Below are 27237 nucleotides of genomic sequence, written 5' to 3' on the forward strand. Positions count from 1 at the left end.
TCGTAATATGAAGACGAAGTTGGAATTCAAGAGTCAACATAGTGGTGCAAATATTCATAGAAGAAAATTAGTGAGAATTAGTGATTGGAATAATTCATTGAGGAAAATGTTTGAAAAATTTCCAAGTTCTTTGAAATCAATTAAGAAAAGACTATGTAAACAACTCATTGGGAATCTGTCACCTGAGCAAGAGTCCTAAATGTAGATCAATAATGACCGATTGATTGACAATGTGCTTTTGGGAAAGGATGAGGGAGAAATCTAAGAACAGTTTGATGCAGTGAATAGGAAGAACAATAATTGAGAATCAAAGTGAAGGGAAGGGAAAAAAATCCTGAGAAGTATGTTACAAACGATCAGAGAGAGATTTTTTAAATTATGTATTTCATAGATAGGTTAAATGAAGAAGGAATGCATTGAAAATATGAAATTATGAATGAAAAGGAAGAGAAACCACGGATGACAGTTTAGGAACATAAAGCAAAATTATATTAGTTTTTCTTACAGACTGATGATGCAAATAATAGGAAATAATAAAAATCAATCCTATAATATGCAATACACAGGAAGAGTAGAACATGATGATGATGAGTGGTACATAGTAATATGGAGAGGAATCATCTCTGCCCTGACCTGGCTGCATATGGATGAGGGCATATGATGATATAATCAACTGTAAAAAAAAAAAAAAAAAAAAAAAAAAAAAAAAAAAAAAAAAAAAAAAAAAATTACACAAACATTTTGTGGGAACTAAATACTGGTAATACTCGTACAAATCAATCTTAAAACACATAATACATAGGTAGAAAAACTCAATATACTAACAGGAATACATCTTTAAAATGGCCTCGTCAAAAAGATCCAGTTCATCTCTGCATGTCTAATGGGTTAAGTTAATAATGATTCATAGTATTTTATCAAACTTATAAACATTTTAGTTTTATCTTGTATGGCAATGATCACATTAAAACATAACAGTGAATTTCCTTTTACAGCTTGCTTATGTTACTTTCCTGAGTCACCAGTTCAGTATTTGCAGCGATCGGGCCCTCTTTTTTAATGAATCATATCAAAGAAACAAAACCACTTGATTGGTAAAACTATGTAATATGCATCTCAGCATAAATTACATTATTTCAAAAGGTAAATCACATAAATCTCACCTTGTATTATTTGTAGGAGAGTGGTGTGTTCATTGTCAAAGGAAGGGACCCACCAACCCTTGAAATACACTGACTGTTATAAGAAAATAACATAAATCATGAGATATTTTCTACTATCTGCGCACTTTTTAGTGATAGATTTACACCCTAGTGCTGAAGTGGTCGACCTTGGCAATCTTCGAGTTTCTTACTGGCAATCTTTGAAACACAAACTATGAATCGCTTATGCATCGCTGTGCGACGTCTGGTGTACACTTTACGTACTAGTACTGCTGTTATTTAAACAGCAAAGCCAAACTATTGAATTCACTCTAGGAATAAGATTCACATCAAGAAATGTTATATAATGTGTGTGTGACACAGTTGTTAGCTTAAAATAACAAAGGTTTAGAAAATTCATATCGATCGATCATATTATCGATTCAATTCAGATTTCATTTCCATTCAGTTGGCAGTACTAACGGAACTGGAAGTGCTCCCTCCTTACTCCTCAAAACCGTACACAAATCTATCGCTAAAAAGTGCGCAGATAGTATACAGGCCCCACCCCCCTGTGTGAACAGCTACTGTCACTGGATGAATTTATAAAATATGGTGTCACTCCAAGAATTTAATGCAGATTGGTGTGATTGCCAACTGTGACAAATGAATTAACCTAGGCTCTTATTAAAACAAAGCGGCGAGCCCTCCTCCCCACACACACATGCACGCACCCCCTCAATCAACGGGATGGTTCTTTTTTATTATGCACCCCTCATGGTTAAAAAGTGACAGAATGTTACTAAAATCTGATCAACAGCAAATGTCATGACTGATAATCATGTGAGCAAATAACTAAGCTGCTAGCAACAAAGGAGTAGTGAGTGGGAACCTACAGATATTGCCAGAGGTTTGTATTACATTAGTTCTACCCCCAAAACAACTTAACACAGGCTGTATAAGGATCAAAGAAACATACAATGATGACTTAAACCACACTTTCCTATATTTAGAGCTATTGCTGATCAAAATGAAACACACAATGTTTAAAAGAAAGTTACAATTAGACATTATTTCATTTTACTTTTCCCCGTTTAAAATGATTAATCAGTTACCTGTACTCAAACACAAACGTATTCAGACTGAAATAAATAGTACTTAAGTAAAGGGTAATTAAAAGAATAGAAATGTTGCTCCCATGGTATTCACTACAGAAATACCAAATTAATTTAACAAGAACATACACAGTATAATATTAAACTCACAATGTCAAATTTACCTTGGACATATCAATTATTTACACTAAAACTACATGTTTTTACAGTATTGATATGTCACTATGGTGCCAGCCACATATGATACAAGGAAATAGTTGCAACATCAATTTCCACTTTCAATTAATTTCAACTCTATATAAAAGCAGGCTTATCATTAAAGGATAATTCAATCATGATAGCTAACCAAACTTCTCACCAAATGAACCCCCAAAAACTTCCTGACGAAGCCACATTTCATAATGTTGCTTGAAATAGTCACTGAGCTCAAAGGGCTGACCAAGTACACTTATGCTACAGGTATCCAGTGGTTCAAAATCAGGGTCCCTAGAACCAGAATTATATCGTCGGTTGTTAAACCTATCCACACAGGCACGTAGAGCACATTCTTCAGCTTGAAAATCCCACGGGCGAGCATCCAGATCATTGCCGTATGCCCAATCATCATTCAAACGATGACGTACTTTTTGATAAATGGCACTCATCGTCTTCATGTTTGACTTACGCCACTGACGACCTAGGTATTTAGTTTGCATTTTCAGTAATTTTAATACATAGAGTTGCATCATGGCATGGCGAACTTTGAGAGTCCTCTTCAAAATAGGAGCTGATTTGAACACTACCAACATCATTATCCTAGAATGTTTCCACTTAGTAAGCTTATTGAGAATCCTCAAAAGATTAATGCACGAGAAGATATTGCGCCATGAAAATAACTGATTATCTCCTATCTCTAAACTTTCAGCAGTCAGTTTAGGCTGATCACCAATAACACAAGAAGGAAAATCCATGATGGGAATAGTATTTTTTGCACCAACATAAGCCATAATGTTCTGATTAAAGAACTTCAAAACAAGGGGAATACAATTCGCAAACACTAAGTGCTGAGACATGAACTCAAACTGATACACATGATTAAGCTTAAAGTGTTTGAGTAATAACAACAGTATGCCAGAAACTGCTTTAACAATGATTTCCTTGTGTCTATTAACATCTATTCCCAGTTTCATTGACTGAAGAATTGACATAGGCATCTCTTCAGGCAAAACATCAGCCATAATGTTAATGGAATCAGTTTTTGCTTTGGAAGTTGGAGCTGCAGCTAACAAGATCTTTAGAAGTGCTATCATATACTGGGGTAGATTTGGTAACATACCCTGATAAAGAATTTCTGCAGGAGTCAAAGGTATTGAGCCCTCAGGAGCTGATATGGGATTTCTTGATATATTCTCTTCTTGCTGTATCTGAATTTCTGATAAGGAGATGTACATGTTGTGTTTCAGGACGCTGACACCTTCATGAATAGGCTCTGGAAGACCAGCCAGAGATACCCTATCACCCTGAAGAGGAAAACCCACAAATTTCATTCTCGTATTTTCAAGAAATTGATCCAAGTCTTTCTGTCGTGCTTTAGGAGTCCAGGGTAGTCCTTTCCCTTTGACTGATATAGGAGTATCAGGTTGAGGACTAGGAGGTTGTTGCTCTTCAACTTCTTCCATTATTTCTCTCTCCTCAAACTCTCTACCCTCATCATCAACTTGATCAGTTCCTTCAAACTCCATGCCATCATCGAGAGAGCTTTGTTTCATAAGACTTCGACGAAAGGGCCTTATGTTGCGTTTCTGATTCTGAGCTTCAAGCAAATCAGCAGCACTTGCAGGAGGAGAGGAAGCTCGCATTGTTCTTGCAACTTCCATTGTGTCTTGGGATACACTGAGCCCATATTTTTCACGATATGCATGTTTTAGCTGGCATAAAGTCTCCATACCACCAAGTGTGAAGAGTATAGTTTTCCAGAGAACCAATAATACCTTCTTCATAGGAAAATGTGGAGCTGATCCACTGCAAAAGCGAGTTACCATTCCTAACAATTTAACAACAAGTAATTCATCTCCCAAAGGATTACTTAATTCACTTTTGAAAGCTTCACGGAAATTCTTTCTCCCACTATTATCACCCTCATCCTCTTCATCTTCTAGCTCAAATCGCATAACCTCAATCATAGTATATAACACATTCAGCACAACACGCAAATCTGCTGAGTCTGCTAAGCTGACTGTAAGTTTTCGTAGAGCAGTAGATGCTGCTGAACTATTTTCAATTTCCATATTCAGAAGTTCTACAAAGGCACCAAAAACACCACACTCATAAAGGAGGAGGACATTCCTCCTAGACCAATCCTGCTGTTCTGCATCCGACTGCAATTCAGCCCAACATCCCTGAGCTAAATACAATATACACCTTGCTGCTTTCATTCTAACTGTTTTATTAGAAACTTCACACTGATCTAGCAACTTAGCAACGACAGATTTTCGCTGTTCATCTGAAAATTTCAACCAGAAGGGACCCAGTTTATAATCCTTCATCTGCTCTTCAAAAGCTTTCACATTCTGCTGAAATTCGGGTTGTTCTGTATAACTGTACAATTCAGCTATCTCATTAACCAATGTATCAGAATCGTCATAGTTGAAATCTATATCCGGGCAATCGGGACCACTCTCCGAATCCTGTCTCTGCCGCTTGAACAAATCTATTAATTTGGTGGGACGTCCACGCTTCCCATTACCATTCGGGTCCATGATTATGCTTCGAATTAAACTTGAATAAAAAACATAACCTTCTTCCACTCGCTACCACCAATATCCTGACCAATATACCATATAAACAAAGATAATGCATATAAACAAACGAACATAGAAATATTTATACAGTATAGCCAATGTTGAAAACATGCAGCAGGGGGATTTAAATTTATCTAACCAACGTAACAAAGAAATTAAATCATCAACATTAATATAATTCTCATAATAAATCTGCACATTTATCTATTGAAGTACGTAGTTTTTATACCCTGGAATCTGTTTTTAAAAATAAATATGAAGATGAACCCAAAGAATAGCAATTTTACAAAATAACTAAATAATCGTAAGCAAAATGTGTCAACCCTGGGCGCTGTAAGATAGCATTGCGATAGGATAGTGTTTTCCAAGGTTGTGAATGATTGTGACTTGACGTATGTTGATGAAGGGATACTTTTTTTGTTATTTTTTGTTAGCCCTACTTAAAATGGAATAATGTGGTGCAAAAACTATAACTGTCTGTCGGAGATATGAGGAAAATTTTGTGCTCGAGTCTGATTGTTTGAAACAACCATCCAATTTTGTTGCCACTCCGTCTTTGAAATTGTTTTTATTGACCTTTTTGACAGTTCTCACGCCGTCGTCATTCAGTGTGTTGTTCATTGCTCTATGATTGCAATAATGATGTAAACATCACATGTTCCGAGTACCACGTATATGCGATATTGATCAAGTTTCCTTACAATGGTCGAGCCGAAGTGCAGTGTAAGCTTTGTTTGCCAGAGATGTCTTCAGCCTTTAAAACTTGATCCTTCATTCAACAGTTTAGGAGAACACACACTTGCTGAACTTTCTTGTAAGTACAGTAGTGTCATATAGAGAATATGTTATTTGTATGCCTTTAGTTAAGTTTCAGTTATTTTGGAAAGAGCATTAATTAGACTATGAGAAATTGTTAGACTATTGTTGATATTTAAATTCATGTAACTGCCTTTTTCTTTTTTGAATTTTCATGATAGATTGATATTGATAGAAAGAGGTGACCTACGCTTCAAGGAGGACAGGAATTAAAATACAAATGTAGTGGCCCCCGGGCAGGATTAATACCAAAAAGATGATTGTGTAACCAAATTTATTGGTGAATTTTATTAATAGATTGAGTATTCTTGTAAGCAAGTTTTAAGATATTGTAGGCATCTACGTCATCCATGTGTTTTCGAAGGGGAGAGAACACTAAGCAGTTAAGAGAAACAACATTACCATTACCTGGCTGTTCACAGAAGATGAGGTAGAAGAGGCAATTCAGAAAAGTAAAGACCACAAGGCTTGTGGTCCAGATAGCCTATGTAACAAACGCTTGAAACAGAACATTACAGAGCTCAAAGCAGCTTGGACATCCGTCATGAATCAATGCCAAGAGGATCCATTACGGACAGATGGAGATACGCCACACTAAAGGAGCTAGGCTATAAAGAGAAGGGAAATCATGAGGATCTACATGCTTACAGGGGTATTGCATTAGAATGCATTCCATTTAAAATAGCCTACTGACTTAAGCTCCTTGAAAAAAGACTAACAGAACTTGTGGACCGTGTGATACCGGAAGAGCAATTTGGGTTTTGTAAGGGTAGATCTACTCTACACGCTGTTCAGTGCTTACAAAATGACAGGGGGACAGAAGCAGAAACTACATGTTGCTTACATCAACTTCTCAAAGGTCTTTGGCTCGGTCAGCAGAACATTACGGATAGAAAAACTTGAGCCGCTTATTGGAAGAGATAATGCCCTACTTGTTCTGATACGAAATATACTTGCAGAGAACCACGTACAAATTGACGACAACTTGACAACGTCCCTTCCCATAGAACAAACAACAGGACTGCTTCAGGGGGATCCGTTGAGCCCAATCCTGTACAACATAGTGACCATGGATGCAATCAGAAGAGCAAGTTCGGAGAATGTAAAAATTTATGTCTATGCGGATCATATGGCAATTGCGTTTTCACCGGGTGAGTTGGCCGTGTGCGTAGAGGCGCGCGGCTGTGAGCTTGCATCCGGGAGATAGTGGGTTCGAATCCCACTGTTGGCAGCCCTGAAGATGGTTTTCCATGGTTCCCATTTTCACACCAGGCAAATGCTGGGGCTGTACCTTAATAAAGGCCACGACCACTTCCTTCCAACTCCTAGGCCTTTTCTAACCCATCGTCGCCATAAGACCTATCTGTGTCGATGCGACGTAAAGCCCCTAGCAAAAAAAAAGAAAAATTGCATTTTCGTCCAGTGAAGATCTACAAACAGCTTTTGATAGATTAGTGGAATGGGCAGGTAGAAACGATTTACAGCTAAATGCAAGTAAAACAGTAGTCTTGACATTCAGACGAGGAGGGAAAATTGCATTAAAAGACACAATTTATTACAGGTGTGAGAGATTATCAACGCCCGCCTCCTTTAAGTACCTGGGAATGACTCTACAGGTCACGGGTACCACTTTCACGCTACATATAAAAGACAAGGTCGCTGCTGCGGTAATAGCCATGAATGAAATTAAGCATCTACGGAGTATCTCAGTGGATATAGCGATGAAGCTCTTTAAAGTGAAGATCTCACCAATAGTGAGTTATGGACTACATCTAATATGAGACCATCTTACCAATAGTAATTTAAGAGATTTAGAGAAGACCAAAGCTGTTTATCTAAAGAAAGTTCTAGGCCTATTGAAATTTACTCCCTCATGATTGGTATACAAACTAGTAAGAGAAAGGTTCTTCATAGAGGACCTGCAAGAGTGGATGCTACTGCATACTACACCTGCCCACAACAATGTTCAACAAGAACTTTATTCAAAGAAAAAAGGAAATATGGAGCGCGTTTTATACCATGGATGCCATGATTACTCAAGATTGGAAACAATCAAATTATGAACTACGACATGTCATGACACAATTTGTGGTACATGGCTTCCATCACAGAATATGTGACAATACGAAACATCATGATCTGCAGGAGGATGGTATGTGTCAGCTGTGCAAGAATCGTTGTGATCGCTATCACCTCCAGGAATGTGGGAAAAGAGTGGTTGTCCTTGACCAAATTTTGTACTGACTAACATAGAGAACTTCATGGTATTCTAAGTGAACATTTATTCCATCTATTTTTGTATATACCGTAACTATCCCATGGCCATTGGTGCATTAAATTGTTAAGAGAAATGCAGAGGAATAATGTCTTATGGGAGGGAGAAATTGCTGTAGGTTTTATTTTTAATAGCTAATAAATCTGCACGTTCCACAAGCAGTCATAAAAACCAGTGTGTATGATAAATTAGGTTCATTGGGTAATCCACAGATTTATCTGTTGAAGTACATAATTTTATACCCAGAAACTTTGTTTTTAAAAATAAGTATGGAGATGAACCCAAAGAGTAGTCATTTTACGAAATAATTAAATAATTGTAAGCAATATGTGTCAACCCTGGGCACAGTAAGATAGCATTGCGATAGTATTTTCCATGGAAAATAAGCTACCTCGACTGATATCTTTGAACTGTCAGTCTCGGGATCATGAGTTGGAATCTCAACCTTTGAGGGCAGCTATTAATTGAGTGGTAAAAGTACATTTTAAAAATCTTTTCTGAGATTAGTAAATAGGCTCCAGTTAATCTCATTACCTTTGTAATTTTTTGTTATCTGGGTGCATCTCGGTCAAGAAAAATTATCCTCTCCACTACTATTTATTCATCACTGTTTAACTTACCTTTCCAGGTCCCATTATCATATAGCGTACTTTTGTCAGCCAAGCCCATCCATCATAATCTTGAATCAGGTAATCCTGGTGAGGGTCCCATAGACTGGAACCATACTCTAGTTGGGGCCTTACCAGAGACGTATATGCCCTCTCCTTTACATCCTTACTACAACCCCTAAACACCCTCATAACCATGTGCAGAGATCTGTACTCTTTATTTACAATCCCATTTATGTGATTACCCCAATGAAGATCTTTCCTTATATTAACACCTAGATACTTACAATGATCCCCAAAAGGAATTTTCACCCCATCAATGCAGTACTTAAAACTGAGAGGACTTTTCCTATTTGTGAAACTCACAACCTGACTTTTAACCCCGTTTATCAACATACCATTGCCTGCTGTCCATCTCACAACATTTTCAAGGTCACGTTGCAGTTGCTCACAATCTTGTAACTTATTTATTACTCTATAGAGAATAACATCATCCGCAAAAATCCTTACCTCTGATTCCACTCCTTCACTCATATCATTTACATATATAAGAAAACATAAAGGTCCGATAATACTACATACATACTTACATTATCATTATAGACTGTTATGCCTTTAATCAGAAAGAATGCCTTCCCAAAGCTTACATACAATGCATGTCAAACTTACTGGCCTGTAATTTTCAGCTTTATGTCTATCGCCCTTTCCTTTATACACAGGGGCTACTATAGCAACTCTCCATTCATCTGGTATAGCTCCTCCGACCAAACAATAATCAAATAAGTACTTCAGATATGGTACTATATCCCAACCCATTGTCTTTAGTATATCTCCAGAAATTTTATCAATTCCAGCTGCTAAATGAGAACCTATTAAGGGAAAGATAACCCAATGTTACAACTTGTAAGAAAAATCATGGCAAGAAAAGGAGGTTCAGACAGGCCTAGATGATTCGGTCACTATTTAATAATAAAGGAATAGCGCATGAATGTGCATATAGATTAGGCACGAGGCCACGATTATAGTAATTGCTCACACTGCACTCTTACGTTTCTTTGCTGTCGGCTGTCAGAGATTTGGTTTTTTCTTTGCACCATTGGATGTTGTACTTCCCACACTCTCCGCCGCATAGTTCGCACACACACATTTTTTTGTAGGTTCATGGAACGATTTGAGAATGCATATCCTATGCTGAAACCCATGTATGCTGAGGCTGGTCACTAAATGCTGTAGCTCATAATTTACTCCTGTTCAGTCTCTTTGTATGAAGGCATCTGTTGCATAGAAGTCTTTCTACATTTTGACTGCTTTTTTTTTCTTTTCTTCTTTGAATCGCTTGATTCTCTGCTGTCGTTGCTGATAGTTGATGGTCATATCCCAGGTCTTTCAGGAAGAAGGTCTCTTACCATTTCATTAACATATCTGGAGAAGTGATCCTTGTGACACACAAAGTTTTTTTTTTTTTTTTTTTTTTTTTCAAGAAGACTGTTTTCACTTTTTTCATAGTTTCCATGTTTTGTTCAGTTAGATGATCACATATTAGTGTTGCTTCACATTAGCATAGAACAAAGGGATATAACAGTAGATGTGCTTTCACTCTAACAAAGTACAGAACTGTCCTATGCTACTGCCTGCTGCCAAATGCGACAACAACAGCAAATGTGCTCATAATACATTACAATACGCAAGTGCACAGTAAGAGTGCATGGCTGGGCTACAACGAGTTGGTTGATGTCTGGGTATACTCGTAACTCAGCGGAATTAAATATATTGTACCTTCCCCTGTTCCTGCTTGGCCTATCTCAGCAGAGACTCTGTGTGGTACGTCCGAAAAATCGGTCGAAAAAATCTAAAATGATCACAGAATACTGGACAGGTTCTAGAATACATCTTCGTGAATGAGAACTTGACAAAATCAGGGATAAAATCAGGTTTATTTAACTAAAAACATAAAGTTCGAATTCAGAATCAGAATGAAAAATCCCTAAATAAAACAACACAGATACACGTTAATATACAATGATGTATAACGACACTGGTCATTAAAAAAAATACGGTACACAAACCCAGTCATAGAAAGCTCAATGAATTATGGAACATGAACGAAATTTACCTAATTATTTATAACAGAGATTGTGGTAAGTTGAACGGCGTTTAGCCATTAGGCTGTGATTAATAACCGTCTCTTCACATGAGAATACAATGATGGACTCGAATATAGTGACCTAATTTCATTACTTCTGAACTAGTCGTACACACTCTCTCTCTCTCTCTCTCTCTCTCTCTCTCTAAAGAACATTTTTTTTGGGACTGGCCTTAAATTTTCCACTCCAAAACGGCACAGATTCTAATTTAAATAATAACAGTAATGGCATCAATACAAATTAATAAAATAACTTATTGTTATTATTTCGATCAAATATCATCAATACGGATCAGAAATGATATTTATCACATGTAACAGATTCTAATCACTATAACTGAAATGTGGGCAAAGAACAGAGGTGTGAAACCTCACAACTCAATTATAGCCGATCGGCTTTAACTCCCTCTAACAATACACTGGACATAAAAATTACAATGAACACAAGTAAACCATTCCTGGAAAAGAAAATACACAAATATTTACACTACATGAATTGGAGTGAGCGGGCATCGCTCTCACGGTTTGCAAGGCAGCACTCCCCCATTCGATCGTTGGCGATTACTTCAAATATATTCACAGTGTTAATTTATCTCAATTGGACCATGATATGATATGGTTCAATATTAAGGTTCAAGGTAAATTTGAAACTTTGAACTTCATAACAAATTTAGCATAATGTAATTTGGTTTTTATGCATCCAGTCACATAAATATCTGATCTACTGCCAGAAAAAAATTGGTAATGGTAATACTATCATCAAAAAAGCTAGATGCCAGACTCTCATTTCAAGTCACCATGGAGACCTGGCACCCACGATTTTTCAAGCTCTGCACAAACCTAAACGAAGTCTAACCTCTTGTTCCTCACTTTGTTTGTAACAAACCAATGGTGATAAATTAATACACGTGCACACGTAAACAAATCTTATGCTGTAAATAAATCATTTGTGATACATTTACTTTCAGCCTCTTCCAGTCCCTCTCATGGAGTGCTTCATCATCAGTATACTCTATGTAGATTTCATCCACGTAGCACGTGGCTTGTATTGAATAGGTGGTGATGATAGAATAAATTATTTTTGTGATAATTTGCTTATAGTCAGTTTCAATACAGAACAATCATAAGAATTGTCTCTTGCAACCAGTTTACATCCACATTGTCTATATCTTTTTTTCATTTTGTGATACTTTTCTCTAGTTCCTGAGAGGACAGAAAATCATCATGGTTCATCTTGACCAGCGTGAACTTCTTTTGTCGGCATGCACCAAGAATAGGCCCTAATCCTATGCCAGTCTTCTGGCACATAAAGAACCTTCCCTTTGATTTCTTTCTCTGTCAGCCGAAAGTCACTGTCATTTGGGAGATAGGAATGCTTTTTCATGGCATCTTCTTCAACATCTAACAACTGTTTTAGCTTATCACATGTTTTGCAAGTATCCTGTCTTGGAGCGTGGAAATACAAATTGAACTGAGTCTTGAAGATATATCTGTAAGAATACTCCTTCACGGGTTCATGGCCTTGATGTCTGCACCATTCCTGATACAGAGTATACATCTGCCTCATGTTCAAATCGGGACAGAGGTACTTTCCCTCAGGATTGTCGCGTCGAGAGTAGTGGCTCTGAAATGCTGGAAACAGGTTTATATGTTCCTGGCACAAGAGCTTTTGCTGGTCAGTAATTTTCTGGGCAACCTTATGTTTTCCCCGCCGATCCTCACCAGGAGACTTTCCGTGTCATTCTTTAGCTATAGCTCTATTGACCCTTCCTCAGACACTAGAAATGTCTGTAGAAAAAACATTTTGCACACTCATACAGTGGAATTATTTTTTTGTAGGTGATACAAGTTCGTGGCTTGCCTGGAATTGCCCTTACTGCCTTTTTTTAACTGCTGTATGACATACTAGTCCACACAAATATGCATTCTGCCTTGAATAGTCACCCATTTCATAGAATCTTTCAAAGAGTTTTCTTTTTTCATCCCCATAGAACGATCCTACACATCCTTTTGGACAGCCACAGTCGGTATTTTGGAATTTTTTTTCCTTTACTAGGGTTCCTTTTATATTTACATATGCCTTACCTGAATTACGCAGGCACTTCACAAGTTCTCATTTTGGTGGGTTCCTTTTTCTCTTCCAGGTTTTGGTGGTTGCAGCCATGGTCACGCCCATGGTTACTTTTGTGACTTCTGTGGCAGCTTTTATCGTCGTCTGGATTTAATTTGGTTTTAGCTGACAGACACCTTCCAATGCTCCTAAAGACAAGACAGAGTCTCATGTATTGTAGGAATGTGTTCATTCAGAAAATATAATTACAACTAACAGAACACTTGTATAACAATGGCGTATGGCCTCCAAAAAGGCTGAATCCAAGTCTTTGAGTAGACTCCGTATTGAGAATGGGGCTCTACCTATGAATTCTAATTATGAACACGGCACACACACGCAGCCCCCAAGCCATCAGAATTAACCAATGGGGGTTAAAATCCCTGACCCGACCGGGAATCAAACCCGGAACCCTCTGGACCAAAGGCAGCACACTAACCATTTAGCCATGGAGCCACACAGAACACTTGAATCTAAAATAATAATAATAGGCTGAACAGTATCTCATTAGAGTTTCTGGTTTACTTTACGAAAGTAGCTTAGTACCTACTCTATTGCATGTTTGAATATCAAGTTTCGTAATTGGACATAATGAAACTTCAATTTACAATAACAGGAAAGTAATTTACAATAATAAACTTCATTCTTATATCCGTACGGAATTCAATACTAGTTTCACATTCAACAGTTAGGTAATACAGTAAAGTAAGGAAGCACATTGGCAGCAACAAGTTATTGACTTACCTGATCCTTCAGATGCACTGTCAGTATCATCAGAAGCTTGGTAGTCCAGATCGTTGTCACAGTCGTCACTATTTTCTACACATTCTAACAATTTATCCATATTTATACTAGTGGATGCCTTACTGCAAACTGTTACCACAAAGACAAACCAACAACAATCTTAACAATCTTCCCGCGCAATGCATTACAATCATAGTGGCTTAACTCTGACTTATGCCACTATGATTCTGTAAATTAGCTAGTGTCCTTGACAAACAATAAATTGTGCTGCCTTCTAGCAGCAATTGATGGTATCTGAGCTTACTTCACTATGAATCTAAACAGTGTGTGTTATTCTAATGCCAAATCGTGGCGTAACTCCATTTTTCAATTTTGCTGACTTACGCCACTATATTTCTCAACCCCTCAGTTAGTAGCATAGTGTCAGTAACTGAGTAAGGCATTAGCAACAAGAGACCATCGACCTGTGAACCACTGCAACTTGCTGTAGCTATGCTGTGTGAGAAGCTATTCTCAAGTTCTACCTTTCTTTAGTTTCCTTGATATATCATTGTTCAATAGCAGATTCTTTGTGATACAAGCATTTTTTCTTTTGTTTTAATATTGTACAAACATGTACAGGTTTTCAGCAATGCTGGGATGAGAGTGGGCCTCAATTAGAGTACAACCTCAGTATTTGCTTGGCATGAAAATGAGAAATCCGTAAAACCATCTTCAAGACTTCTGATGATGGGGTTTGAACCCACTATCTCCCAAAATACAAGCTTACAGCTAGACATTATATAAATCTACCACATAGCAAACTCTTTCTGTGTAATAGTAAACATTCTGAAATTGGGTCCTCCTGTTTATTTTCATAGTCTTTAATTTTCAATGTATTTACATCTATTGTAAATATGTACTTCAAACATTTGCAATGAATGCAAAATATGGAATAAACTTTAAGTTACAGTCTATGTTTAGTGACTTATACATGGTGTGTTCTGCTCTTTTAAACTACCTTTGAAATGAGGAAGTGACTAAAAATTAGAAACTAATCTTATTTTACACAATATTTACATATTCTATAAATTAAAATAAGGGAGAACAAGTTTGTTAATTTCATTGATCTGTTTCGGTCCCATCTTGGTTATGACCATATGAAATGGTAGAGGTATTGAAGTGGGGGTGGGCTGCTTGCTTGTAATATTCTTTATTCTTTGTGTAGACTGTCCGTATGATGAATGATGTTAAGGTGTTGCTTGTTGAGTCTGTTTAATCTTAGCATACGGATAAATGTTACAGCAACTTCGTAAATTAAAATGCCTGTACACAATAGCTGAGGCCATATTATTATTATTATTATTATCATCATCATCATCATCGTCGTCGTCATCACATCACAAACAGATATTAAATGTGATGTCTTAAAAAAGAATTGTATTTTGTTATAAAATTTAAGTCTCTTTAAATATTTCTCATTGGATTGGCCTTGTTTTCAGTTTTTTCAACAAGAGGGATCACATTCACTGGTAGATTACAAAATGTTGCCAGACATGGAGCCAATTTAATTTTGGTTTTTGCACGCATATAACTTACTGAGTTGACATCGAAGCCAGTCTGATTAAACAGAACTGCAATGATACTTTACACAATGGAATGGTACGACATTTCTTTTCCACTTTGCTCAGATTTCTGTTGAGGACAGGTAAATGTAATATAAGGTACAGTGAAAATTCTCACTAGCAGACACTTTTGGGGATTTACAAAGTGCCCATTATTAAGAGGTGTCCACTATTCAAAGAAACTAGAACAGATTTTGGGACACATTTTCCATTTGAACACTCTCAGCTGTAGTCCATAAATTAATCAGCATTCCATCTATAAAATTGAGTTTAATAGCCTAATACAGTACACTCCTTGGCTGAATGGTTAGCATCCTGGCCCCGGCCCAGGTTCGATTCCTCAACTGTATTTGATTAATTCCTCCAGCTTGGGTCTGCGTGTTTGTATTCATTGTAATACACATCTTCATTTGCATATAACACATCACACTGCAAACCACCATAAAAACACACAGTAGTGAATGCATCCCTCCACATAGGGTTGATGTCAGGAAAAGCATCTGGCCATAAAACTGAGCTTAATCCACATTTGTGCTGACCCCATGTAGTTGAAAAAAGGCCAGAATGAATTAATACAGTATAGTGAAACTTCCAGATCAAAATGAAAAGAGACAACATTAATTAAATCTAATATGTGAGTTTGTGTTGTGGAGGCAATTTCAAGTTCATTTTCTAGATGCTTTTCTACTATATTTTGATATCTGGACATTCTATTCGATGAGGATACGACATCAAAGTTCAGGCATTGGATACAAAATGAAGTGAGAAAACGATCTTATGAAGCATGGTGTAAACTCCCTCATGTAGGAAGGAGGAGTTGAAGTTTATGGGCAATATCTCAAGACTAATTTGTGGTTGAACAGTAGGAAAGGCTTATCATTCTCCCAGTCGGCTATTCCATCAAGATGTCCTGTAACATCTCAGCTGTGAGAGCGGTACCTGGAAGGAACCAATACACGACATTGTGCTGACACCCAGGATGTGGAGAGTGGGAACTGTAGGGTCGTCCTGGGAAAGTGTTCTAAGAGTGAATTGTTGAGGAAATATCATCATCATATAGTGTGCTCTTCAGTTGCTACATCACTACATAATTGCACTGATAAGTTTATGAGGAGGTGCACCGTACTTCAGAAGATGGCAGTAATTGTTGAATAGGTATAATCTGTATTAATAGGAAAGAAAAATGAGGACTGATTTTAGACCCAACAGTATGAATGGAACAGGACAACCAGCAAGCTGTTCACTTTGATGAGGAGAAGAAACCTGTCTATCAATTACGCATACCTCGCTTCAGTGAGAGAGATATATACCGGGTGAGTTGGCCGTGCAGTTAGGGGCGCACGGCTGTGAGCATGCATCTGGGAGATAGTGGGTTCAAACCCCACGGCGAGCAGCCCTGAAGATGGTTTTCCGTGGTTTCCCATTTTACCAGGTAAATGCTTTAATTAAGGCCACGGCCGCTTCCTTCCCACTCCTAGGTCTTCCCTATCCCTTCGTCGCCATAAGACCTACCTGGTACGACATAAAGCCAATTGTAAAAAAATAATAATAATAATAAGTGTGAGAGATATAACCTGAACGCAAAGGGTCTTCTTGAGGAAGAGCTTTCAAGCATGTGGTAGCCATCGTGAAAGAACTCAGCATCATTCAAAATGAGATGAATGACATCTGTACCAAAATTTTGAGATTCCTTAAATATTTTGCACTACCATTTGTATGGCATCTTTTAAAATATTTTTTCATTAGATTATAATTGCGAAATGTAATTTGAGGTATTTCCATGTAGACCTATTTGTATTTGTGCATGTTTCTTCTGAACCCCTGTGGTCACCTGGAATGTCTGACAGATTTTTGTTTTTAAGAAATATATAGCATTTCAAGTCTCTGCATCTCCACTATGGATGAAGTAATTTTTCACTTCTATCGTATTTGGGATCCTTCCATGAAATCACTTTGTGAGCTTCTGTTGCTTCCACTGCTTCATCCTCATCCATGGTTGATATGGTAGTATCAGCAGTCACATATCGAATGAGACATTGTCAGCATCCCTGGAGGGATCCTTTGTATACACTATGTCATCAGTGGACTCAAAGTCTGCTGTACCATCATCAGATTGTTTTTGAAGTTCATGAAGTTCATATTTAGTGCTTTCATTTTCTTGTTCACCATCCCTTTTGGAACTATGTCCAATATGTAAAAGAATGTATCCAGTAATACTGTATATGTATGCATGTATGAACATAATTTCAGTATAATAGTAAGAGAGCTCAAAATACCCTTCATTCCTGTGATTTGAGACTGCCTCCTCCTCCCTTATCCTTCTTGTGGTGTTCCCTTTTGATATTTTCTTTCTCAAATCGTTGGCTAATATTTCATCTAATATTCAGAGTCTGTATCAACGTAATTTGCTCCTTAATTATATTGTATATAGTACTCTTGTTGATACTGATAATAATTGTGATTAATATTTTATCTTTACTTCTCTGTTGTACACATTATCACTATATTAAAATCTTCTGTAATCTGTATCTTTCTGTATGAAATGTAATTGCATGACTTTTATTGTTTTAAGAAGCCATATTTTATTATTCCAGTGCCTATTCATGCAGCTCCTGAAGTGGATCTTGAATCTCAAGCAGGAAGTCTTGATCACTACATTCCACCATTTCGCCTCACTGAATCAGGCAATGGTGCTAATGGTTTCATGCTTGTTGGGGACGAAGGAGAAACATCAAGCCTGAGTCATCATATGAGGGTAATAAGTTGATATGACTCAATTTGAGTACTATATATAGCCTATGCAAGATTGGGCAAATAAATATCAGTTGTAATAATTGTCATCATAATTCTTTCCCCTCATCCTATTACAACTTGATCATGGAAAACATAGTTCTGCCCCATTCCTTTTTATCACTTTATCACTCCTCAGTGATCACCCATCTAGGTCCTGTTGTATATGCTGTTCTCAACTAGGTCCATTCATCATAACCTGATTATTACTATCAAAGGGTAGAGAAGGATCCACATATTCAATACTATAAGCTTGTATAGTGTCCTATGTAATTATTACTATTTTCGACTCCACATACATTGGATCATCTTCAGCCACGATCCGATTAGAAAACATATGTTCACATATAACCAATAATAAAGAAAGTCATCATTACTGTACCCCTTAGGCCAAGACTTTCACTGTTGTTTGTTTACTCGCTCGCGGCCTTCTCGGAAAGAATTTTCTCCAGTGGTGCTCTGTGCTGCCAACCTCTGTACTTAGGAACTATTTAGGATAGGATCTGGACAAGATTCTTGCCGTGCGGACGGTTAGGATAGGATCTGGACAAGACCATTGGTCTGGACGGTTAGAAGCGGCGAAGCGGCCCTAGGCCTCTAGTTTCGTGAGGAAACACGATTGGTGCTTTTATTGTGCTGCGTTTGGTGACTGATTATAATTAACTTTCTTCACGGCAAGGAGATCACGTATCACTTTACATTGGCCAGTAGGAATACAAGTAGCTACTTCAGAAATGAAAATGGCGTGTAATAATTTTAATTAGGTTATAAAAGTAAATGTACTTCTAGGGGCAGGATGGTGGGTTCCTGGACATCGCAATGAACATATCTCTCCTCTGAGATGCTCTCCAAGTAAGGTTGCATTTATTTCCACTTATAACTAGAGCCCGGATTTCAATGCACTGTCAGATTTCAAAATATGCATGCATTCATGCCCTATCATATGGCGAAATATGCACAATAAACTGGAAATATGCACTATGAAAATTCAGCTCCTTTTGAAACATTGTACAAAATCTAATTTCTGCAATTTGTCTTCATTTAAACACATTCTTTTATCTGTCAGCGCATTTTTAAGCACAGAAAATGACCTTTCTATGTCACAATAAGTGACAGGTGCATACTTAAATGAAGACACCTGGGACAGGTCAAATTGTACATCTTTGCATTTTTCACCACAATACGTCTTTTATAAGCTTGACAAATTCAAAATCAGGATTTGAACGGATCACTGTTCAGCTTATCTCTAGCTGCCACAGCTACTTCTCCATGCGATCTGTTCTTTTTTGACATGCTCTATTGGTGAAAAGTATCTAATTCCCTCCATGGGAACTTAGAATTTTCCAAACAAAGACATGTGACGAGTGAGAGTTCTGGGTAGGAAATTACAGGATAACAATGAAAGGTTCAGTGCAAAACTAAGGTTTGTAAGCTGCTATCTCAATAACATGGCCTCACAGAGAGAGAAGTGTGGTACTGTACAAGTTTTGTTTATTTTGTCTAACATAGAAAAAAAATGAGCCGTCATTTAGTAACGTTCAATTTATAGCAATTTATAACTGGGACACCTTATTCCTAAGAATTACAGAGATTGACGTGGGGCTTTCCGGCTTACGTCAATGTTTACTCAAGCAACAGATAAGAAAGTTAATTGGTTTATGGGATCTCTACCGTACGTATGCCACTAACTTTGGTTGTCAGATAGGATACCAGGAATACATTTTCTCTGTTTCTCAATAACAGACATACTGTAAAACATGGAAAAACGGTCCCAAATTCTGCAAACCACCATTCATAAAAGGCACTATTATGCAGCTTAATATTATATATGCACCAAAGTCAGAAGAAAAGTTATATTATGCAATATAAACGTCCAAATATTAGCTATTGAATCCAAAATCTTCAAAATACTCATTATGCATGAATTTTCTCCTAAAAAGGCCAAAACATGCAAACATGCAGGGAAAAAGAATGGTTATTTGGAATCATTAAGTCATAAAATGAATATTTGTAAACTTTGTAAAGTCAGCCAGCTTATTTAAAAACATGGATAAGCATGGAAATCCAGGCTCTACTTATAACATTAGAAATATGTTGGCCCACAGGGTAAAGTAACACCAAACAATCTGGTATGTTTAACTTTAAAATCCAAATTTAAAACATTGATGAAGTCCGACAACGCATCCAAAATTGAAACCAAATGACACATCAAAACTGCTGCGGCTGGTGCCGAAATATGTCATCTCTCCTACAGCAGCCAAACGTTCCTGAGTTGATCTGGGAGTTGACATTCCCCGTCTGTATAGTTGAGCCACTTATTCATCATCCCTTTTGGAACTATGGCCAGTATGTAAGAAAATGTATCCAGTAATACTTATTCATGTTTTGTTGAATAGTAATATGGGTAAATTGTGTGCACTTGGCACGGACACCAACACCAGATTGACAGTTGAGAGGGTCAAGTGCACACAATTTACGAGGAATATAGGGACATTCACTTCAAACCAAATTAAACAATAAATCACTACATCTGATGAAAAGGAATACTTATTCAAGTTACGAATGTTCCCCTTCAAGGTACATAAAAACCATTACCCATATTACTATTCAACAAAACATGATTTATAAATCAAGTGGCTCGACTATATAGATGGGGATTGCCAACTCCCAGCCTTTAATGGCATACCGTTCCTTGTTCAATAGTATATTCCATACTCTGTAGTAGCATACACTCCCAGGTTGCTATGGTCATCTGACGAGAAGTTGCATGGATATGAGTTAAGGGATGTGATGGGTAAGCATTGCTACTGTGCATTTGCCAGTCTCAAAGCCTGACAATAAACATTTGTTCCGTCCGCAGTTATTCTTGCGAATTGAGGTGGTGGTGTGAAGTTTCAAAGTGGTAGTGCTATTGTGCTTTAGTTACACATTTACTGTAAGTACTGCACAATGAACGGTTTAGTAATGAATGTGCATCTATTTCAGGGAACCTGCACTGTCTATTGCGACTAATATTTATAGCTTAGTGTAGTATCTGTTATTTACGCCGTACCTACAAGCTGCCACAACTTCTCGTCAGACACATAGTATATCCTCCTCTTGGTTTCCATATCCAGTCCTACATTATCCATTACTTATCTGCATAACTACTTGAAGTTCTTCACAACTTCAGTATCCTTAGAGTAATATATTTTGAAATTCTTATTCTAATTGAGCAAGCAGAGGGGTCTGTTCCCGCATCGTGCTCACTTGTTTCTCTCCCTGTCCGCCTTCTGCGTGACGTCGTGTGATATGAGACAGCGGTCGCCCGTCCTGCTGACACGTATCACCACTACAGTCTAAAATGGTCATAACATCTGCACCATTCAAGCAAATAATGTCCTGACAAGGTTATTGTAATCCTTATAAAATACTGGAGGAGGTCAAACAATTTATTTTGATGAGGAACTCGAGGATGATATCGAAATATTTATTTAATTTTAAGGAGTTATATTTTTTACCGTGGACTGTAGCATAAAATCGCTTCTAGAGAGCAGCCGGTTGGAAATAGGTATGTGCCATTGCGGACTTTTTTGTAGAGGATTCTATGCGCTACATTTCGTACGCTTACACTTGGGGTCTATTGTTGATGGTTCACGCAGTGTAAGCCAAGAAAGCAAGTGACCGACCGACATTTTTGTCTCTTTCTAGGTATTTACTATATATCGGATCACGGATACATAATAATTTTATAGTGGTTCACTACGTGAACAGTGTTCGTGTTGTCAGTATCTGAAGTAGAACCACTGTGCTGATTAAAATGCAGTCAACATATTATGGAAACGTGTGTGGTGCTATAAATTGTCGGTACGTAAAAGAACTCCTGCGGGACAAAATTACGGCACCTCGAGTCTCAGAAAACTGTAAATGTTGTTAGTGAGACGTAACACAAATAACATTATTATTATTTCGCATATTATAAAGACAATAACGACAACAACCATCATAGCCAGTTAGTTTGCTACTGTGATGACATAACAATACTTCCTCGTCGGCAATGCTTGGTTATTGAAACACTTTGTAATAAACTCTTGAATATCTCCATTATTACAGTTCGTACGGTAAAAAGGTGTCAGATATAAATGACTAAATGAAAATCATATTTTCTATAATTATTGTTATGTGCTAATAGCCGGGTTGAGTAGCAACTCAGATGGTAGATTGCTGGCCTTCTTAGCCCAACTTGGCAGGTTCGATCCTGTCCCAGTCCGGTGGTGAAGGTGCTCAAAAACATAGTGGGACGTAAAATCCAATAACATTAACATTATTATATGTTAATAACTTATATTTCTGAATATATTTCGAAGCTCGTGAAATAATACAGTATCCGTGATCCGATATACAGTAAATACGAAGAAAGAGACAAAAATGTAGTGCGAGAAGAGAACTGTTACTGGATCTCGGTTATTTTAAAAGGGGGCCTCACACATCCCAGTCATGAGTGGTTAAAAAATATATCCCAGTTCGAAATTTCATTTGGTGTGTTTCACGGTAAGACTGTATCCAGATGCAAAAACGTGAAAACTCTTATTTCTATTATTAAGTCAAAATTTCCAGTATTTTATGACAAAATAATTTGTCTCTACGTAAGGACCAGGACATTTATTAGGATATGGCATTTTAATGCAAAGAGTAACGAGCTAGCACTGAGAAAATATGCCAATAAGAAGGCTAAGCTTTGGGCTGGTTCTTCAAGTAATTAAGTCTCCTGACACGTACGTTTTAATAACTTAATATAATTCCATAAATATGTCGATATGATGCATATTTTCCTATGCCATTTGATCTAAATATTTACTTCATCAGGAAATAAATTATTTTCAATCAATCAATACTGATCTGCATTTAGGGCAGTCGCCCAGGTGGCAGATTCCCTATCTGTTGCTTTCCTAGCCTTTTCCGAAATGATTTCAAAGAAATTGGAAATTTATTGAACATCTCCCTTGGTAAGTTATTCCAATCCCTAACTCCCCTTCCTATAAATGAATATTTGCCCCAGTTTGTCCTCTTGAATTCCAACTTTATCTTCATATTGTGATCTTTCCTACTTTTATAAATGCCATTCAAACTTATTCGTCTACTAATGTCATTCCACGCCAACTCTCCGCTGACAGCTCGGAACATACCACTTATCTCCCGTATGCAGTTATCAGACTGTGCTTCATAAATAAGCTTCTGATAAGTTCACCTGCATACACCCCAGCGTCAGTGGGTAGGGTCTGACACATCCCACTCTGAAGAGTCTAGTGTCAGACCTAAGACGAAACACTGGTTAATAGAGCAAACGCCGGAAAAGCCATCCATCTAATTTTTGATCTGACATACCACTTAGTCGAGCAGCTCTTCTTCTTTCTCTCAATTCTTCCTAACCCAAACATTGCAACATTTTTGTAACGCTACTCTTTTGTCGGAAATCACTCAGAACAAATCGAGCTGCTTTTCTTTGGATTTTTTCCAGTTCTTGAATCAGGTAATCCTGGTGAGGGTCCCATACACTGGAACCATACTCTAGTTGGGGTCTTACCAGAGACTTATATGCCCTCTCCTTTACATCCTTACTACAACCCCTAAACACCCTCATAACCATGTGCAGAGATCGGTACCCTTTATTTACAATCCCATTTATGTGATTACCCCAATGAAGATCTTTCCTTATATTAACACCTAGATACTTACATTGATTCCCAAAAGAAACTTTCACCCCATCAACGCAGTAATTAACACTGAGAGGACTTTTCCTATTTGTGAAACTCACAACCTGACTTTTAACCTCGTTTATCAACATACCATTGCCTGCTGTCCATCTCACAACATTTTCGAGGTCACGTTGCAGTTGCTCACAATCTTGTAACTTATTTATCACTCTATAGAGAATAACATCATCCGCAAAAAGCCTTACCTCCGATTCCACTCCTTTACTCATATCATTTATATATATATAAGAAAACATAAAGGTCCGAAAACACTGCCCTGAGGAACTCCCCTCTCAACTATTACAGGGTCAGACAAAACTTCACCTACTCTAACTCTCTGAGATGTATTTTCTATTTTTGAGTTGCTTGGCAATATTTTATTTCTTATCGTAATATCATCATCATCATCATCTTCCTTCCAAGTATTGGGCCATGTGACCCGTTACGGTCTTGCATTTTACTTTTTGTAAGACTTGAAAGCAGTCAAATGTCCTTCCGACGGGTTGCTAGCCTGAAGGAAGTAAGACCATTGGTGGGGCTGCCACCTCTCAGCTAATGGACTAGCTGAAATCACAGCATTTCCTCCATAATGGATGTAACGGTTATACTGCTGTGACTCTGTCAACAGGGCTGGGAACAGGTTTTCATCTCGGGAAGGTGAGGTTGGCCTTTGGGCAGGAGAGGTTATGTCATAATCATCATCATCATCCTTCCAAATACTGGGCCATATGGCCCGTTACGGTCTTGCATTTTCTTTCCATCGCTTCATTGGACGTCCTATAGATCTCTGTCCTCTTGGCTGATAGCGTAGGATCTCCTTTGGTAGTCTTCCAGATTCCATCCATTGAACATGACGTTTCCAGTTTTCTTGGTAATCATAGATGTAATTGATTACTGATTTCACATTCAGTCCCTTAAGCACATCTTCATTTCTTATACGATCCCATTTCGTATAGCCTGCTGTTCTGCGCATGAATGTCATTTCACGTGCTGTAATTCTGGAAATGTCTTGAGTTCTTATTGTCCATGCCTCACTGCCGTAGCAAAGGGTTGGTCTGGCTAAAGTGTTATAAAGACGTAAGCGAGTGTGTTTCTGGACAAGAGATGGCTTCATGATATGATTTATGATTCCTGTTGTTCTGGTAAATTTGGTTATTTTTGCAGAGATATCAATTTCCCCTTGGTAAGATAAATTGTATCCCACCGAGCTCGATAGCTGCAGTCGCTTAATTGCGGCCAGTATCCAGTATTCGGGAGATAGTAGGTTCGAACCCCACTGTCGGCAGCCCTGAAAATGGTTTTCCGTGGTTTCCCATTTTCACACCAGGCAAATGCTGGGGCTGTACCTTAATTAAGGCCACGGCCGCTTCCTTCCCTTTCCTAGCCCTTCCCCGTCCCATCGTCGCCATAAGACCTATCTGTGTCGGTGCGACGTAAAGCAACTAGCAAAAAAAAAAAAAAAAAAAAAAAAAAAAAAAAAAAAAAAAAAAAAAAAAAATTGTATCCCAGATAATTGAATTCGTTGACTCTTTCCAAAATTTTATTATCTAAACTTTTTTTACTCAGGATAGGGTCCTTCCCCTTAAAGGCCATTATTTTGCTCTTTTGTGGTGAAATGATCATGTCGAATTTTGAAGAGACTTTCTGGAGATTAAATACTGACCACTGAAGATCATCTTCTGATGATGCTACCAATGCAACATCATCACCAAAGAGTATGGCATCTAGATGTGTGAGATATCTGCTGACTGGGATTGATCATGTTCCGGCAAGGTTAGTTGTGACCCACGAAACAGATGGCTCGGACTGTTACTGCGTGGTTTCCCATTTCAGCTTCAGGCAAATACAGGAATGGTACCTTTCTCAAAGCCACGGAGGCTTCCTAACCCGCGCAATTACACGGGAAGGTGTTCATATAGATTATGAACAACAAAGGAGAAAGTCCACAACCTTGTCTCACACCTCTGCTGATCGGTTTCCATTCAGTCTGATGATTACCTAACTTTATTGCAATAAGGTTGTCACTGTACATGTTGTATATGTTATCTATTAACTGTTGTGGGACATTATCTTCTGCTAAGATATTAAGAAGTCTGTTCCTGTTAACTAGGTCAAAGGCTTTCTTAAAATCAACAAATGCTATGTGAGTTTCCAAGTTAAATTCCCTGCGTTTTTCGACTAAGATTCTCAAGGTAAAGGAAGCATCAGCACATGAGCGCCCCTTTCGAAATCCATGTTGTTCATTTCCAATCACATTTTCATAATACCTGAATAATTTTTCTCTGACAATGTTTGAGTAAATTTTGTAACCTGAGTTGAGTATACTTATCCCTCTGTAATTTCCACAATCTTTCACACTGCCCTTCTTATGAAGAGGAATAACTATAGCTTTTTGCCAATTCTCTGGTGGTCTGTTGCCATTCCAAATTAAATTGATGAATTTGAGAAATCTTTGCTTGAAGATGTCACTGGAATACTTGAATAATTCTGCATTTATTGAATCTTCTCCAGATGCTTTTCCATTTCTAAGTTTTTTGAGTATTAGCTCCAGTTCTTCGAGTGTAATGGTTTCCGAAGACTTGTTAAGAGATGTTGGCAGAAGAAATAGCTCAATATTTGAACCTCTCCAAAGGTTCCAGAAATAAATGAGCCACTCCGTTAGAGGTATTGCATTAATGCGTATGTCTTCTTTTACATCATTATTTAGTTTCTTGAGTATTTTATAGGTCTGTGGTTGTGGTCTTGTTATATCAGTCTCCAGTTGTGAAACAAAGTTTTCCCAACTCTTTCTGTGCTTTTTCCACACTTCCCTTTTTGCTATTGCTCTCTTGTGGTGATACTCTATTTTATCTTCTAATTTGCCAGTTGACAAAAAAAATTTATAAGCATTTCTTTTGTCTGAAATAACCTTTTCAATCTCTTCATCCCAGATTCTTAAACCCTTTTTCCTCTGCCATTTTTCTTAACTCCCAAACTCTCAAAAGCAGACTGCTTTAAAATTGAACACAAATTAGACCACTCCATTTCCACGTTGTCACTAACTGGTGTCATCTGTGTAAGTTCATTAAGTCTGTTCTGGTACAGCCATTTTATACTGGGGTCTCTTAATAGGTTAACATTGTAAGAAGTTTTAATTTCTTGTGTTGTTTGTGTGTTTCTTTTATACCATCTAGGCCTCAGACGAATAGGTGCTACTAATAGATAGTGATCAGTTTCCAATTCAGGGCCTCGATAGACTCTTGTATCCAAGACTAAATCTGCCAATTTACCATTACAAATTATATAATCTATAATCGATTTCTGATTTCGTGCAGACCACGTATACTTGTGGGTGTCCTTGTGTGGGAACATTGTGTTCATAATCTTTAACTGATTGAA

At 37.6% G+C, this 27237-nt stretch overlaps 1 protein-coding gene and 1 pseudogene across 1 annotated transcript in view; one reads left to right on the top strand and one right to left on the bottom strand.

Annotated features, from left to right (window-relative positions):
• Window positions 1–801: 801 nt before the first annotated feature.
• On the bottom strand, window positions 802–5057 carry LOC136877519 (striatin-interacting protein 1 homolog pseudogene; annotated as a pseudogene).
• Window positions 5058–5394: 337 nt separating this feature from the next.
• Window positions 5395–27237, top strand: part of Atg6 (Beclin-1-like Atg6) — a 187684-nt gene continuing 165841 nt past the window's right edge. Inside the window, exons 1-2 of the mRNA XM_067151648.2 lie at window positions 5395–5851; window positions 17932–18092. Of these exons, the coding sequence (XP_067007749.1) occupies window positions 5740–5851; window positions 17932–18092 (273 nt within the window). The 5' untranslated portion in view covers window positions 5395–5739. The remainder of the gene's footprint in view (window positions 5852–17931; window positions 18093–27237) is intronic.

The sequence above is a fragment of the Anabrus simplex genome, chromosome 1, assembly GCF_040414725.1.
Source record: "Anabrus simplex isolate iqAnaSimp1 chromosome 1, ASM4041472v1, whole genome shotgun sequence".
Taxonomy (NCBI): Eukaryota; Metazoa; Arthropoda; class Insecta; order Orthoptera; family Tettigoniidae; genus Anabrus; species Anabrus simplex.